Raw genomic sequence first — 17,996 nt, forward strand, 5'->3', positions numbered from 1 at the left:
GAAATAATCCACAGGAGAAAGATAAACTCAATGCTCGATACAACTGGCTGAGGCTCAGAACTGTCAAGATGGATTTACACGGATGTTAGCGATGGAGAGGGTTCTGTGTAATTGGACCATGTAGGAACGTCACAGAATATTGCTTTTTTTATACAACCAATCTACTGGGGGGCATTGCATCATCATAAAAGATATCAGAACAGTAAAATAAAGTTCTACCACACAAATAAATTCAGCTAAAGCCATGGCGGCCTATATTTTTCTCTACACGCTGGCAGAGCTGACGAAGGGGAGATGCTGGTTAGCGATTGTGTAGGGGGCGGGACGACTTGGGTCATTATGGCCACGCCCCTGTGGTGCAATGCTACAAATTGTGACATCTTGCTAAAGGGGCGGAGTCATGGTGACGCGATTCACTGAGAATTGCATCACCAGCTCCTGTTTCACTAGACAGTGGGCGGGATGTAGGGGGAGATGCACTCTCTCAGGAGCCTGTGGGGGCTCCCCCTAAATTGAGGAGACTCCAAAACTTTCTGGGAGAGTAGGAAAGTATAACTAAAAAAAACGTAAAAAAAAAAATGTTGACTAGGACAGGCGCTGAGCACAAATGGTCAATGTTTTTCAACAGCGCATGCATCCAAGTCACTGATAAGTCGCACTGTGCATGTGTCCCGTGGTATGTGTGCGTTTCCCAATACATTTCTGGTCTCAGAAATGTATTGGGAAAATAGTCGTCATTCTTGGGCGGTGTCTATCCAGACGAACAGAGATATTCCGTCTTATGGTCTTATTATGGGAGTGTCGCAGGGGTGTTGTGTAATCGCTCGCAGTGGGGGCCATACTCGGATGGAAGAATCTACACCTAGCATGGGGCTGGCGCAAGTATCTATGGGGCGACTGATGGCTTCATCTAAAGAAGTAGTTTAGTGCCTAAAGTCACTCGCAGTCCTTACACATGCAGGCGCATGGCTGTACCCCGGGAAGGGCTCGCACCGGTATTAGAATAAAGTCGCAGATGCTACAGCAGTCAAAGGGCGGAATTCAATTGTTTTCGCGGCCCGGATCTAAAGTGACGGGAGATCGCTGGCCGTTATTCAGTTGTTCCAGCTTTTCGCGCTAATGACGCCCAAAGTGGTAGGGTTTAGCCGCGTAAATCAGCTAACCCCGACCAAAGTGCTGGGCGCGATCGCGAAAAGCGCTGTTTGGGCGCCCAAACAGGTCACTTTTCGCCGATTTCAGCTCGCACCCCTCTGGGGCTGCGAGCTGAAATGGAGCGCTGGCAGCTGATCGCGCCCGACAGGAGCAACAATGGAATAGCTCCGTCGGGCGCGATGGGGGCTGGAAACAATTGAATTCCAGACTCAGAACCAGGCCCAAGATAACAACTAATACTCTTATATGTCTGTGGTAAGAAAACGAGCTTACTACTGCCAGTGCCCACAGGACTATGCGGTTCATATTCACTTGTATATATTTGCATATTTTATATCCCTATTTAGTATGTTATATCCACCATACATGCCTACTATTGAAAAAGTATTTCAGGGAGATTGTGAAAGCGACATCTATGAGCGCGGCGGTAAAGTGAGCGTGTACTGCTACATCTGAGGGGCGTGTCATACATCTGAGGGGCGTGTACTGCTACATCTGAGTGGTGTGTCATACATGTGATAGGCGTGTACTGCTACATCTGAGAGGCATGTCATACATGTGATAGGCGTGTACTGCTACATCTGAGAGGCGTGTCATATACCAGACTTACATCCAAATGTAAATGAGCCCCATAGCAGTTAGTAAGATCTACGTGTTGATGAAAACACACTGATACTTTTCAGAAAATACATGTAACCATAGGGATCATTGTGCCTTATACCCAATGCAGGGAGATTATACTAATGATCCCATTTGAATGTACATATCTTTGTTTTGTTTTTTATATATAACAGCTACATAATGGGGGTAAGGTGCAATTAGGGAGATTGCTAGGCTCTTCAGGGAGACAGGGAGATTGCTGCTATTTCAGGGAGTCTCCCTGACAATCAGGGAGAGAGCAAGTATTGGTTATATATTGTATGAAGGGTGGCCAATCCCGGGATCGGGGATTTTGCCCTAAAATTGGCCGCGTTTCGGGATTAGCCATCCAATTTTTTTTTTCTTCTTAGCCGGGCAGTGCTGACCACCCTCAGTAGACGTCTCAGGCGCTGCCCGACTCCTCCTGCCCCAGGCTGGGCGCAGCATGGCGTGATTTCAGAGGACACTCTGCACAGCCTGACGCCATCCATGCCGCCGGCCAGACCTGTCCACCTATCCTTCTCCAGCCCGCCGCTAGCCCCGCCGCTTTCTCGCCTGCCCCACGAGAGAGGAGGGCAAGTCCCTGTGAGGGCATTAGTAATATTGTTTTTTTTTGCCACCAAGCCAATCCCGGGTATCCGGGGATTCCCGGGATTGAGCGTGTTTCAATCCCAAATCCCGCAATTGAAAAAAACAGCCAAGGATTAGCCACCCTAATTGTATGTATGCTTTGCATATTTAATTTATTTAATTTTATAGACGCCTCCGAATTTGATACCAAACAGCAGTCAGATTTATTACTATATAGCAAGCGCAGTGATTATCATTATCTGTACCAGCGCCGCCTGTTCCCCATCACTGCTTTAGTACATAGAACAGTTTTACAGCTTCAAATTCATATTCCCAAGGAAGATCATTTGCAAAGTAATTGTAGTCATTTTCCTGCTGCTTTGGGAAAAAGGAAAATTAATCATTTCTCAAATCTTATTTTCCTATTCTCAAGTGGGAAAGAAAATGAAAGAGTATGAAACGTTCAGTTCATTGTTATTTCTCACTGCTCTTATCATTTCCCCTATTATACTTCATGCAATTCGGATTGTAATGTTTATAGTTATACAAGGCCCAAGAGGTTATCAAAATCTAGCAAGCGCCAGAATATTTTGCTCACAGATACGGATAATGACAGAGACGCAGATCAATTTATCATTATCATCATCATATAATAGCTATCACAGAATGACAGTCAGTGTAACAAATCATACATAGAAATATACATACGTGATGCTGACAGAGTCACAGGTGTGAGAGAGCCCTGATTTTGAGCGTCTACTGTCTATAGTTAGAGGGCAATGCTGAGACAATGGGGCAAATGCTATGCGCAAAAATCCACAATATCGCCGATAAAAAGGAAATCTATCCTACAGACAGATTTATGGAGAGGTCAATACCCAAGAGAAATCTGCAATTTCACCAAAGGTTGCTGGCAGATGCTTAGATAGAGCTGCCATTGTTGTCTACCTGTCTATCACGGTCTGGTTATTTTGTAGATCTGGCTCGGTACCCCTGGGCCTGGCCGACGTGCCTGTGAGACGAGATGGCTTCATCCAACTCTGGCTGATGAGCCAAAACAGGAGGCTACATACTAATGCCAGTGTAGGAACCACAGACTTGTGATATACAAGGATGTTAGACTGGAACTGAGGCGATTACCCAGCTTACTGGACACTTGCTCGCCTAGTGACCTCAGGAGGCCAACCAGACCAGGAAAATGCTCCAGGACTAGAGAGACCCAGGAATACGGGAAACCAGCGTGGAAGCTGCGGTGCTGCTAGTCGGAATATCCCAGTCACCGATGGATAGCAGGCCTGTAGCAGCGTGGACGCTGATGCCGGTAGGTGAGCAATACTCAGCAACAGGCGATAACTTTAGCTGGAGCAATGGAGTAGCAGGAAGTCATGGAGGACACAATACAGGACACAGAGTACTCCTGGAGATTTGAACCATCCGGGGTAGGAAAATATTGTTCAGGCAATGGGTTGCACACAGGAGTTCGCTTAAATAAGGAGTGGTCTCTAGCCATTGGCCTAGCAGACCAGGTGAGCGTAACAGGCGCAGCAATGATCACAGGGAAACGTCCCTGTGATGTTTCGAGACAGATATACATGATTGTCTTGATTTCAAAGGGATACTAAGACCCCGATGCATGACACTGTCTCTATGTCCTCCAGCTTCACAATGATGCGCGGCAAAAAGAGAACTGACTGTGTCATACTGTACCTTTAACTCGAACTGTAGCTAACTGAAAGAAGGGTGGGTCAGGTGCGCTCTCTAGATATGTGGGAGAAGAAGGTTGTGTGTGCGTGTTATGTAGTGATTGCATGGAAATTAGAGACGGACAATGAGGTGCAGGGCCAAACCATTTAATGAGCAGGCACAGTGCTGCTCTGGATTGGTCCCAGGGTGAGTATGGGGGGGGGAGGGTGTGAGGTGGTCTTGAGATGTGACTGGCTTGGGGGGGGCGGTCGGTGGACCCTTTCAGGGGGCTCCTTACCATGCAGTTCTTGACTGGCACGTCTTCCCTGCTGGACCTATGGTCTACAGTCTTGCGAGCAGTCAGATGGATGATGGAAGTCAATATGTCCATATAGGTTGCTGTGGCGGCGTCCCACGCGGTTGAGCATGCATATAACTTACCTACCGGTAGGGTGCCTTGGAGGTGGCGCGGCAGAAGGGGTGTTGCGCGCAGGGGCGATGCCTGTCTTGCCCTGGCTAGGACGAGCGGTGCCGGCACCGTGGAGGCAATGCTGCGGTCTGTGCCACTGCCACTTCCACTTCCCACCTGACAACCACCCTACCTCCCCCCCCCTTTTCCACCACCCGCCACCACCTCCATCACCCTACCCCCACCCCACCCACCCACTTACACAAACATTGAATGAGCGCGGTTCACAACCATTGCCTGTATCCAACTGTAGCTAGTTGCACTCAGAGTGGAGATGGGATGGGCGCTTTCCGAATCTGCAAAGGGAGTATTATCAGGTGACTGTAGTATACACTATAATGAAGAGATGGGTTTTGTTGTGAAAGGTTGGAGAATAATCTGGTCTGGGTAGTGCATTCCGTATGTGAGGAGCAGCACAGGAGAAGTCTTAGAGGTGGGAGTGAGCGGTGGTCCTCAGAAGGCAGTGTGCGCCGGCCCTGTCTCCTCTCTCTACTATTCATGCTGGGTGAGGACTTTCACATTCCGGCTGATGCCTACTGTGACCACCACCCCAATAGACTATATCAATTAGAGGCAGAACTAAGGCTGCAGATGGAACATTTCTTCAGGAGTATGAGAACTATGAGGGAGCTGAGCAGCTTAAATTAAATTCTGGAGTTACTGGGGCAGCAGGTAAGGAATTGAGAGAATGGATAAGGGTTTTGGTGGTGTCCTGAGTGAAAAAAAAGGAATATTCTGGCAACTTTCTAAGTAGAAAGCGAATATAACAGTGCAGGGGACTGGACATGTGAAGAGTAGCCGAGTTGAAAATCAAGGATGACAAGGCAGTGGGCATGGGGTTTAGGGAGAGAATGCTGGTGTCAGTAGTATGGGACATTAGATGTGGATGTTGTCTGCATTGAGGTGTTAGTGGAGACTGAAAGAGCAAATTAGCTCATTAAGAGAAGATGTATAAAGATAAAAAAGAAGAGGACCAAGACCAGAACCTGGATTGACACAGATAAACAGTGGGAAAGGTCCCAGGATCATCATCCAGCAGAAACGTAAGAGGTGAACTTAGAGCCTCGAAGGTTGAGGAGTGGAGGGTGAGCAGGAGAAGAGGGTGGTCACCTGTATGGAATACAGCAGCAGGTTATAGAAAATCATACTTAGCCGTATGCAGATCATTGGTCACTTTAGTGGAATATAGAGAGCGGACGCCTAGTTGCAGAGTGCTGTGAAGGGTGTCAGGATCCGGCCTGGGATCGGCCTTTACTCACCTCTGAACTAGTGTATTTAGGCTCTGAGGCATTTAGACGCCAGTGGTAGTGGTGGGTTATGACTGAGGATACTCCCCAGCGTCCGGTAGGACTTCCATGCATGCGTCTGGACTCCTGTGTTTGCAGGCATGGGCGCAGCCATGTTGGTTCATCTCACCTGACCAGTTTCCTCCAATGACAGCCTTGCTAGTCTCCCAGCTGATCTCGTGATCCAATGAGCAGCTGCCTGATGGTATATAGGTCTGACTCCTGCAACAGGAAGTTGCTGTTCAACATCACCATATGACAGCACGTAGTCATTTCTGATGACAACCGGCGAGTGTTCCAGTGGCTGTATTGTTTCCCTCACTGTTCCTGGTTACCTGTGCTTCCCTTGTGATTCCCTGCATTCTACCCTGTGTTCACTACGAGTTCATCCTGTGTGTCTCTAGTTGCACCGCTGTGCATTCCGTTCCTCTTTTCCATACAAGTTACTAGTTCCTGGCTTCCTGTGTGTCTGCAGTCGCACCTCTGTGTATTCAAGTCCCTGCGTCCTGTGCAAGTCTAACCTGTGTGCCTCACCTCATTCCCCTGTGTACACATCTCCATTTCTTCTGCCAGTGAGTCCAGAAATGCACTTTTGTGTACAAATACTCACCACTGTGTACAAACCTCCAGTTCATCTGCCAGTGTGTCCGGATCCACACCTTAGAGTACAAATACACATTCTGGTGTGCAAATCTCATGTCATCTGCCAATGTGTCCAGAGCCGCCCCTTAGTGTACAAAACACATGCCTGTGTATTAACCTCCAAGTCTTCTGTCAGTGTGTCCGGAGCCGCACCTTGTGTCCGATATACCCATCCTTGTATACTTCAGCCCTACATTCAATACTAGTCCTATCTACTCTTCCAGTGGGCCCACAAGTGGGATCTCATTTACCATGTTTCAGTGCAATCCATTCCTCCGTGTTTCTTCCCAGAGTTCCCTGTGTCAGTTATATAGTTATAGTTTTCCGTCTCTCCCAGGTACCTGTCCAGAGGGCCGCGACCTGCTCACATGGTGCGGCAAAAACTATATCCCGCTTGGGGGGGTCACTGGAGAAAACCACCAAGTGGGTTAGATTCCGCGCCTCTGGGCGGGTCTCGCCAAACCTGGGTTTTACCACAATTGGGAGATATTGGACCTCATTCAGAGTCGGTCGAAGCGGCCGCACGGTCGTACGGGAAAAGGGGCCGGATATGTAAATGATTCCCTCGCAAGTTGCGTCCCTAAGTTTGGATCGGCTGCTGGCCGACCAAGGGGAGGAAGCCGTCGGAATACAAAAAAATACGCCCCCTTCTCGTACGCATTACACGTCATCTCCGGCCATATAAGAATTATTCGAGACCATCGAGAACCATCGGAACTGGTCGTAGAGCTTAAGGTTGACCATACCCTCTCTTAAGCTCTACGATCATGTCAGTGTAAAAACCTCCCATTTCACATATGCCATGACGCTACTTTGCTAATTATGCACTCCCATAAACCGTATGCACTCCCATAAAACGCCGTTCGCATAATTAGGCACGCCTGCGTCAGGATCTACACTCCCCCGTTTTCAAGCACCTTCCCCTGTTTCCACCCACAAATGCCTCAATCTGTCACTCAAACTACCGACATGGCTGTGCTCAAGGAGAGAGAAATTTCTGATCATAGCGGCTAGTTTGCGCACGCGCATTGCGAACTTTACGCATGCGCACTATAGGGAACATCGGTGGCGTATGACCGTGCGGCCGCTTCAACCGACTCTGAATGAGGTCCATAGTCTATCACCCCCACCATTCTCATACAGTATCTGAAACCCCTCGGTTCCTGACCTCATCAGAGGTAGCCTCAGGAGCCGGTCGTGACAAAGGGATTGAGGTGAGAAAGTTGATCAAGCAAAAGGGAAAAAAAGACCAGGAGCATCAGATGAAGAGAGAAATAGGGCTGAGAGATGGTTTCTTCAGAAATGAAAATATTAGCGCCTGCTTAAACATGCACAGGAAAGTTTCAGTAGAGAGGAGTGTTTCACGAGGATATGGGAAGCACTGGGGAGGATTAATGCAGATGGTTGGAGGGAATTGGGTTAAGAGGATAATTTGATGGGAAAGCTAAAGAGGAGTGTGAAGGCTTCATCCTCAGTAACAGGAGAGAAAGACTGTGGGAGGATATGGGAGTGGATGAGAAGGTGGGTGTGGGGTGTTTGATCAAGAGGAAAATTCTTACTGGATAGTTCTGATACTGCCTTTGAAATAGGAGGAATAAGTCAAGATCAGTACGGAAAGAAGAGTGTTGGCAGAGAAGCAAGCTAATAATGACGGAGAGATGAGAATTGTTCTAAGACGGTAGATCTAGGAGACAAAGGGGTCTATTTACTAAGCAGTGTTAGGAGACAAAGTGAAAGGAGATAAGGTGCCAGCCAATCAGCTCCTAACTGTCATTTTTCAAACACAACCTGTGGCATGGTAGTTAGGAGCTGATTGGCTGGTACCGCATCTCATTTCACTTTGTCTCCTGACACTCCTTAGTAAATAGACCCCTAAGAGACAGAGCACCAAAGAACAGGATAAATATTTTTTTGGAGAAAGTCATCATTGGAACAAGAGTTTATCCATTTGCACTCTGCAGTATGGGATCACTTTTGTAGGTGACAGGTCTGTTTGGAGTGCCAAGACATGAGAGAATGCTAAGTGATGTTGGCACTGCTTCATCTAAGAGTGGTACAACTGTAGCTGATGAGAGGATTAGGTCAGGAGAATTTAGAAGTTACTGTGAGCAAGAAGAAGCAGTTGGAGAAGTTATATATGGAGTAGCTATACACAGGTAAACACGAGCTCCAGCAGGGAGTGTCACCCATGATGGGTGCAACAGTTACATGATGACCACCTGGAGATACCAATGGTTAAAGTTAGTGAGAGGTGTTTAGACTTGACAGCATTGGTACGGTTGCCAATGATTATCTGGATAATTTCCCACCAGTATTTATGTTAGTGGATAAGAAGTAAGGAAGGTTGAAAGAGTTGATAAGGAATTGGGAGACTGGGCATAGGGGCCATAGATAGTTGCGAATTGAAGGTGGAGCAGAGAGAAGAGACAGATGATATGGACCTCATAAGAGGAGAAAAGGGAGGGTTCCAGGGGAATAACTTTGAAAATGCAGCTTGATGAGAGAAGTTAGTCTACTGCACCACTTCGATAGCAACATGGATGTGGTCTATGGGTGATGGAGAGATCTCCATGGGAATCAGCTGCAGGGGAATCAGTCTCACAGCAGGAAATCCTATACCTTATTAGGTAAAAGCAAAGAACTAATGGTCTGTGGCCATGTGACCAAAAGTGTGATAGCTGAGTTCATCAACGTAGCACTCCCACAGCACTGGATTGGCCTCGCAACATGTCCTTCCTACGCTGGCCACCACAAAGTCCTGATCTATCAACCTGGCACTTTTTTTCATGGGGATATGTCAAGGAAAAAGTCTTCATCCCTCCCCTTCCTGTTAATCTTTATGATCTGAAACAACGTATCACAGCAGCTATTGCTGGAGATGATGCAAACATGTGAACGCTCGTTTAGTAAGAATTTGACTACCATGTTGATATCTGCCGTGTTACAAACATCTGTAAGTTGCTGTAATAAACTTCCACAGTTTCTTTATAAAACGGTATATGGTGAGTGTTGTGATCATAAATAGTTGCTATTTTATAAATTATTAAAACTGTATTTCTTTTGTAATAACCCTATTTAGCCTATGGGAGCACCCATTATAGACATGCCCATGGTGTGTGTTTTATCACTGCCTTCCAATGGAGATTAGCATATGGTTGCTATACTTTTCAGTTTTCACGGGATCGTACCGGAATTGGGGTCTGTGTCCCAGCATCCCGAAAACAGTCTTCAGGGCACCCAAATGTTGCGGTTTCGTGGGTTAGTGGCTGGAGGGGTGGCCACTGTCACTGAGGGCGGAAGAGGCCGCGCAGAAGTGCCGGATACTCCTGTGCGGTCTAATGGCCCCCGGCATCCAGTTACAATGCCCTCACCACACATCCACCAGTCAAGACAGAGCCATCAGCAGCCTGAACCTGGACGTACCCTGCATTCTCCCAAAGACACGCAGCCAGGGGTGGACGGGCCATAGGGCAAGACCCAGCCTCAAACCTCCTGTTAGGTAAAGCAGGGTGCAGAGGCATGATCCACCAGAGGCACCTTTACCCATACCTACCAATCAGAGACAAGGACCAACTACATCGAGGGATTGGGTACAGAGCTTACAAGTACTCCCCATTACACTGCAGCATACATCCCCTACCAGCTGTATCCTCCAACAGCTTGACACACCGCTCAACAAGTACCCCAGCTCCAGTACCATGGACTGTGGACATTACACTGCCAGGCACCTGTTAGTAAGTACTTTTTAACTGTACTGCTATAATCCACTATCTCTCATATTGTATTAAAAAATATATATATACTATATATATTATATATATATATATATACTGATTTAAATCAATGTATCTATGCATATAGCTGTATCAATATATCGTGAAAATTGAGATATAGCAACATTAGATTAGCAGCTCTTTAAATAGCTATTATTACTGAGCAATGAATATCACAATTGTTAAAGCTTCTCCTCTATTCCTGCAGGACACCTGCTGACGTCATGTGACTTACTCTCATCCATCTCCTGGTATGTCCTGTATCAATCCCAGAAGTCACTGAGCTGTCTGCTAGCCTACAGTCCCGATCTACAGAATGTGGTCAAGCGGATCCAGCCACAATCACCAGCAAAGAGGTTCTGCATTAGCACGCCAACCAGGAACAAGAGATTCCCGGGTTCTGGTGGTGGGTGGACTATTCTTCCAATACTGGGGGCACCACAGTCATGGGTGGGTACACTTGCAGGCTGTGGGTGTTTGGTGCCCTAGAAACACTAGCAGAAGAGGTCAGTAATGGCAGGTTACTAATGATAAGCAGAAAAGATAAATCTTTTATAATAAACCCCAATTGAAATATAGGTCATCCTGTCAGACACAGTATTAAAGTATGTCTGATATTCAACTTTTTACTAACACTAAGAGCCATATTCAATTTGAGCTGAGCCGCGATACTTTTTCGCGGCCCAGACTTTTCACATACTTCGCCTGTTTTGCAGGCGGAAAAGTATCACACGCATGCCCGCGTTTCCCCGTATTCAATTTGAAAGTAGGCGAAAACGGGTCCCGGCGACACTTGAACAGGCGAAAAGTACTGTCAGAAATGGGGAAATCAGCCTGACACCCCCCAAAAGATGATCCTATTTCATTCCCCTTTTCACATTACTCCAAACTACACTCCATACCCAATCACACCCTCCTCACTCCCAAAACACCACCACCACCACCACCAGAAGAAACATTCTAATTTACACCACTCACAAACACACACAAGTCATCACCATCACCACTACTAGCAGGAACAGCGCACCTTACCCCCCCCTACCCCCATACGTTTTCAGTGCGGGAAAGGTGCTCCCACACAAAAGGTGCAGCACCCCAAAACCACAACACACCACCCCCTGGTCAACGAGAGCGCAGTTCTACCGCCCATCTTCAGGCGAAAAGTACTGTCAGAAATGGGGAAATCAGCCTGACACCCCTCAAAAGATGCTCTGACATGGGGATTCACTATGGTACCCCCCGATTTGGCTTGCTGAAGGTATTTGGTGTTTTTAAACGGGCTCAATAGCTGCTAAATAGCGTTTTTCTATACAGTGATGCAGAATAGTATTCAGGAGTATGTTTTGCAGAAAATAACTTATCCCAGCAAATTTGGGGTACTTGAAAATGGGGGTCAGCATATTTAAAAGTTGCTAAAGTGAAGTTGAAAAAATCGTGAAAAATCCACCTGCCGCAAGCCCCTGCAATGAAAACAACACCAGGGGCATACTTGGGGACCCCCCAGAGTCAAGTTCGCTAGTTTTTAACTTTGTACACCAAATTTATTTATTTTTTACCCCTTTTTTCAAAGTCATATTTTGGGGTGTCCTTAAATGTTTTTTAAAAAAATGTTGACACAGGTTACCTTTGGGGGAGTGTCTGAAGGCTGCACGGGGGTTCCCACAACGTTGCACCCCAAAATCCCAATTCTGCACTTTATTCCGCCTCCCATTCATAGGCGAAACTTTCCGCCTACTACAAGCAAAGCAAAACAGGTGAAAATGACGTCATCTGCGAAAAAGTATTGCGGATCCGGACTTTTCGCCTCAAATTGAATACGGGCCTTACATGCATACAGTATATTACCCATGTGCCATCTCTGCTTAGGGCACGATTACCCAGACTACAGGTGTACAGTAACTTTCTGCCTGCACTGTGTATCTGATTCTGCTTCATTCATGGCCATCTTGGTGCTGTGGTCAGACCTGAATGAGAGCGAGATCAGGTCTTCAGTGCTTGTAACAAGTGTTTATTATGTAACCCCTTTGTCACTTCATTATGGCTACATTATAGAGAACAGGCATAAACAGGTCATCCGCTGTATAACATGAAGGGGTTGGTCACCCTGCACATACTGGACTGTACATTGTAATACTTACTACTTTTTTCCAAACTAAACTGAAGTGTGTCTAATATAAATTCCAAACTGCAGTAAGCCTGTCCCATAAGCAGAACCAGATCATAACTGCAGCACAGAATATACACAATTATTGCTTCATAGCATTTCATAGATGCAAATGACAGTTATAAAGTAGGAAAATAGAGGAACAACCCAAGTTATGATGACAGGGATTACATTGAAATACACATGCACTTTAAATAGACTCATTCAAAACAAGTTTATCTTAGTAGTAAACATTACATTAAGAACACAGGGCCTGATTCAGAGCTGAACGTTCTGACCAGAGCGCTCGCTCTGAATCAGGGCCCTCCTCCATGAAAATGGAGCGGCCTCCTGGCCGCTCATATAGCTGTGGGTGACCACCCACAGCATATGCGAGTGGCCAAAAAGATGGTCGTGATGGTCAACATCGACAGCACGCTCCCTTTGGTGCGAGACCCGGAGCGATGGAAAGCCCGTCGCTCCCCGGGTCTGGCGCTTGCGCACGACGGAGCTCCCTCCGTCGTGCGCATGCGCAGTGGGGAACATCGACCCGCTTGCAAGCGTCCTGATGCTCACGAGCGGGTCTGAATGACCCCCACAGTACTAAGCAGCTAATCAATACGTAGCCATCTGCATAAGTAACAGGAGATCCCTGTTTGGATTTAAGTCCATGTTACTGATTTTGTTTAGAAACAATTACACAAACATTATGCAAAGTTTAACAATGCTAAAATCACTAACTGTTACACTGTATTTTGTGTATTCTGCTGTTACATTGTATCTTGTGCACTGTGTTGTTACACTGTACCATGTGTACTGTGCTGTGTAGTTGATTGTTTGGAATGAAAATCTGGTAACGTATGGGAGTAACTGATGATCAGCAATTTGCTCCTAAATGCCAGAAAACAGATGACAATGGTCGGTCAGACAAGTTTGTTAAATGTTTGATCTAAACAATTTGTTCAAACAACAGTTTTGGTCCATTTTCCGGCATTTGGGAGCAAATTGCTGATTGTCATTTAATTTCATACCTTACCAAATTTTCATTCCAACCAATCAACTAGTTGGACAGAAAATCTTTACGTGTGTAATCTGTGTATACAGCTTTATACTGTATCATGTGTACTGTGCTGTTACACTGTATCTTGTGTATTCTGCTGTTACGCTGTATCTTGTGTATTCTGCTGTTACGCCGTATCTTGTGCATTCTGCTGTTACGCCGTATCTTGTGTAATCTGCTGTTACGCTGTATCTTGTGTAATCTGCTGTTGCGCTGTATCTTGTGGATTCTGCTGTTACGCTGTATATTGTGTAATCTGCTGTTACGCTGTATCTTGTGTAATCTGCTGTTACGCTGTATCTTGTGTATTCTGCTGTTACGCTGTATCTTGTGTATTCTGCTGTTACGCTGTATCATGTGTAATCTGCTGTTACGCTGTATCTTGTGTATTCTGCTGTTACGCTGTATCTTGTGTATTCTGCTGTTACGCTGTATCTTGTGTATTCTGCTGTTACACTGTATCTTGTGTATTCTGCTGTTACACTGTATCTTGTGTAATCTGCTGTTACGCTGTATCATGTGGATTCTGCTGTTATGCTCTATCATGTGTATTCTGCTGTTACGCTGTATCTTATGTATTCTGCTGTTACGCTGTAGCTTGTGGATTCTGCTGTTATGCTCTATCATGTGTATTCTGCTGTTGCGCTATACCTTGTGGATTCTGCTGTTACGCTGTAGCTAGTGGATTCTGCTGTTACGCTGTAGCTTGTGGATTCTGCTGTTATGCTCTATCATGTGTATTCTGCTGTTGCGCTATACCTTGTGGATTCTGCTGTTACGCTGTAGCTAGTGGATTCTGCTGTTACGCTGTAGCTTGAGCACTGTGCCGTTACACTGCAGCTTGTGCATTGTGCCATTACACTGTAGCTTGTGTATTCTGCTGTTACATTGTATCCTGTGCACTGTGCTTACACTGTAGCTTGTGTACTTTGCTGTGTTCTGTGCTGTTACACTGTATCATGTGTATTCTGCTGTTACTCTGTGTCTTGTGTACTGTGCTGTTACACTGTATCATGTGTAGACTGCTGTTACTATGTATCTTGTGTAGACTGTGTTGTTATTCTGTATCATGTGTAGTATGCTGTTCCTCTGTATCTTGTGCACTGTGCTTTTTCTCTGTATCATGTGTACTGTGCTGTTACACTGTATCATGTGTAGTCTGCTGTTACTCTGTATCTTGTGCACTGTACTGTTACTCTGTATCATGTGTACTGTGCTGTTACTCTGTATCATGTGTAGTCTGCTGTTACTCTGTATCTTGTGCACTGTACTGTTACTCTGTATCTTGTGTACTGTGCTGTTACTCTGCATCATGTGTACTGTGCTGTTACTCTGCATCATGTGTACTGTGCTGTTACACTGTATCATGTGTAGTCTGCTGTTACTCTGTATCTTGTGCACTGTGCAGTTACTCTGTATCATGTGTACTGTGCTGTTACTCTGTATCATGTGTAGTCTGGTGTTACTCTGTATCTTTTGTACTGTGCTGTTACTCTGTATCATGTGTACTGTTCTGTTACACTGTATCATATGTAGTCTGCTGTTACTCTGTATCTTGTGCACTGTACCATTACTCTGTATCTTGTGTGCTGTGCTGTTACTCCGCATCATGTGTACTGTGCTGTTACTCTGCATCATGTGTACTGTGCTGTTACACTGGATCATGTGTAGTCTGCTGCTACTCTGTATCTTATGCACTGTGCTGTTACATTTTATCATGTGTATTGTGCTGTTACTCTGTATCATGTGTAGTCTGCTGTTACTCTATATCTTGTGTACTGTGCTGTTACTCTGTAACTTCTGTACTGTGCTGTTACTCTGTCTGCTGTTACTCTGCATCTTGTGCACTGTGCTGTTGCTCGGTATCATGTGTACTGTGCTGTTACTCTGTATATTGTGTACTGTGCTGTTACTCTGTATCATGTGCACTGTGCTGTTACTCTACATCTTGTGCACTGTGCCATTACTATGTAGCTTGTGTACTCTGTTGTGCACTGGGATATTTACATTGTCTTGTGTACGATGCTGTTACAGAGTATATTGTACACTCTGTTGTGTACTGTGCTGTTACTCTGTATCTTGTGTACTGTCTGGTTACAGTGTATTGTGTACTCTGTTGTGTACTGTGCTAATACATTGTCTTGTGTACTCTGCTGTTATAGTGTGTATTGTGGACCATGTTGTGTATTCTGCTGTTATAGTGTGTATTGTGGACCATGTTGTGTATTCTGCTGTTATAGTGTGTATTGTGGAGTATGCTGTGTATTCTGCTGTTACAGTGTGTCTTGTGGACCCTGTTGTGTATTCTGCTGTAGCAGTGTGTCTTGTGGACCATGTTGTGTATTCTGCCGATTACAGTGTGTCTTGTGGACCAGGTTGTGTATTCGGCTGTTACAGTGTGTCTTGTGGACTATGTTGTGTACTGTGCTGTCATACCCTATAACATGACCCCTCCCATCAGGTACACAATGCTCTGCTCCTGGACTTCCCATCTAATGTATGATTGCAGACACCTGTGTTGAACTATGTAATTGATGACACAGGTGTTTCACCACAGGTGACTGCAATCATACATTAAGAGGGAAGTCCAGGAGCAGAGCATTTTGTAACTAATGGAATGGGTCATGTTATAGGGTCTGTGCTGTTACAGTGTGTCTTGTGGACTGTGTTGTGTGCTGTGCTGTTACAGTGTGTCTTGTGGACTCTATTGTGTACTGTGCTGTTACAGTGTGTCTTGTGGACTCTATTGTGTACTGTGCTGTTACAGTGTGTCTTGTGGATTCTGTTGTGTACTGTGGACTCTGTTGTGTACTGTGCTGTTACAGTGTGTCTTGTGGACTGTGTTGTGTACTGTGCTGTTACAGTGTGTCTTGTGGATTCTGTTGTGTACTGTGGACTCTGTTGTGTACTGTGCTGTTACAGTGTGTCTTGTGGACTCTGTTGTGTACTGTGCTGTTACAGTGTGTCTTGTGGACTCTGTTGTGTACTGTTCTGTTACAGTGTGTCTTGTGGACTCTGTTGTGTACTGTGCTGTTACAGTGTGTCTTGTGGACTCTGTTGTGTGCTGTGCTGTTACAGTGTGTCTTGTGGACTCTGTTGTGTACTGTGCTGTTACAGTGTGTCTTGTGGACTCTGTTGTGTACTGTGATGTTACAGTGTGTCTTGTGGACTCTGTGGTGTGCTGTGCTGTTACAGTGTGTCTTGTGGACTCTGTTGTGTACTGTGCTGTTACAGTGTGTCTTGTGGACTCTGTTGTGTACTGTGCTGTTACAGTGTGTCTTGAGGACTCTGTTGTGTACTGTGATGTTACAGTGTGTCTTGTGGACTCTGTTGTGTACTGTGATGTTACAGTGTGTCTTGTGGACTCTGTTGTGTACTGTGCTGTTACAGTGTGTACTGTGGACTCTGTTGTGTACTGTGCTGTTACATTGTGTCTTGTGGACTGTGTTGTGTACTGTGCTGTTACAGTGTGTCTGGTGCACCCAGTTCCCAGAGCTGATGGCACTGCCTTCTTCCCTCACCACCTGGCCCAGGCACCCATGCAGGTCTCTTACCTCCACCATCTGACAGTGAGCAGGTCTCATAGATACAGACATGAAATACAGGAGGATCCTCAGATGTGTGGAGAAGACCCTGTGATGCTGGTCCCACGCCATCTTCCATCCACTGTGCTCAGCCTCTTCCTCTCTCTCCCCGGTCACCTGGAAGACAGGCCAGCTGATTGATAGCCCCCTAGCCCCTGCCTGCTGCCCCTGAGCCTGTGCGTCTTCCTGCAGCTCCCTGCTCCTACTGTCACAGCCATACAGCAAGATGCTTCCCAGAGGGATAATTAATTAATGAGGCTGGTGTAATTTACACTGACTGCTGGTGAGCAGGGGGTGGGGGGCATTCCTGGCGACATGCAGGCGAGGGACTTCCATCTGTCCTCCATACTGCACTGGAGAAATCTTTTCTGTTACATTTGTAGAACTTAGTTTGGTGGACTGACCTGAATGAAAGAACAGGTGACACATACAGTAGTTACTGCTTCCAGCATCACTGCATAGTATTACACCAGTCTGTAGGGTTAATGCCTCTCAGGAACTTTTATACAGTCTGAGGATAAAAATAAATATTATTATATCCCATTACTTATACTGTATAGCACCAGCATCACCAGCAGGTTCCCCAGGAATGCACTGGGGAACTGAGTTGCGTTTCACACACGGCGGCTGTGATAGCCAGTTTCATAGGCAAAAGCAGGGGGGGTTTCCGTCTGCCTGGAAACCCCCCTCCCCAGCCCACACCATGACCACAATAGAAATAGTAATATAATAGAATTTTACAAGTGCTGCATGTTATTCTCAGTATCACAAATGAAATGAATAGCACCACCTGTGGATCTTTTAACATGTATCAGCCAGTAATAAATAACCTGTGCATGTACTAGGAGATCTGAAAAACATGCACTGTTAGGGATGTGCTGCTATAGAGCCCAATATGTACATAGCGTTCCCGCTAGGCTGTTTTAGCGGGGCACGGCGCCCTGCCCTCACAGCCAGCGGGAGCCGTTCTCACCCGCGGGACGCAGTGTCCCGCG

At 46.1% G+C, this 17,996-nt stretch overlaps 1 protein-coding gene across 2 annotated transcripts in view; it reads right to left on the reverse strand.

The window, feature by feature from the left end:
- Positions 1–17,201, reverse strand: part of LOC148501231 (transmembrane inner ear expressed protein-like) — a 223,917-nt gene extending 206,716 nt beyond the window's left edge. For both annotated transcript variants that reach the window (XM_088450794.1, XM_088450795.1), the window contains exon 1: positions 16,972–17,201. In XM_088450794.1, the coding sequence (XP_088306920.1) occupies positions 16,972–17,073 (102 nt within the window). In that variant the 5' untranslated portion in view covers positions 17,074–17,201. The remainder of the gene's footprint in view (positions 1–16,971) is intronic.
- Positions 17,202–17,996: the final 795 nt, after the last annotated feature.

The sequence above is a fragment of the Taudactylus pleione genome, unplaced genomic scaffold (genome assembly GCF_031769625.1).
Source record: "Taudactylus pleione unplaced genomic scaffold, aTauple2 ptg000524l, whole genome shotgun sequence".
In the NCBI taxonomy this organism is placed as follows: Eukaryota; Metazoa; Chordata; class Amphibia; order Anura; family Myobatrachidae; genus Taudactylus; species Taudactylus pleione.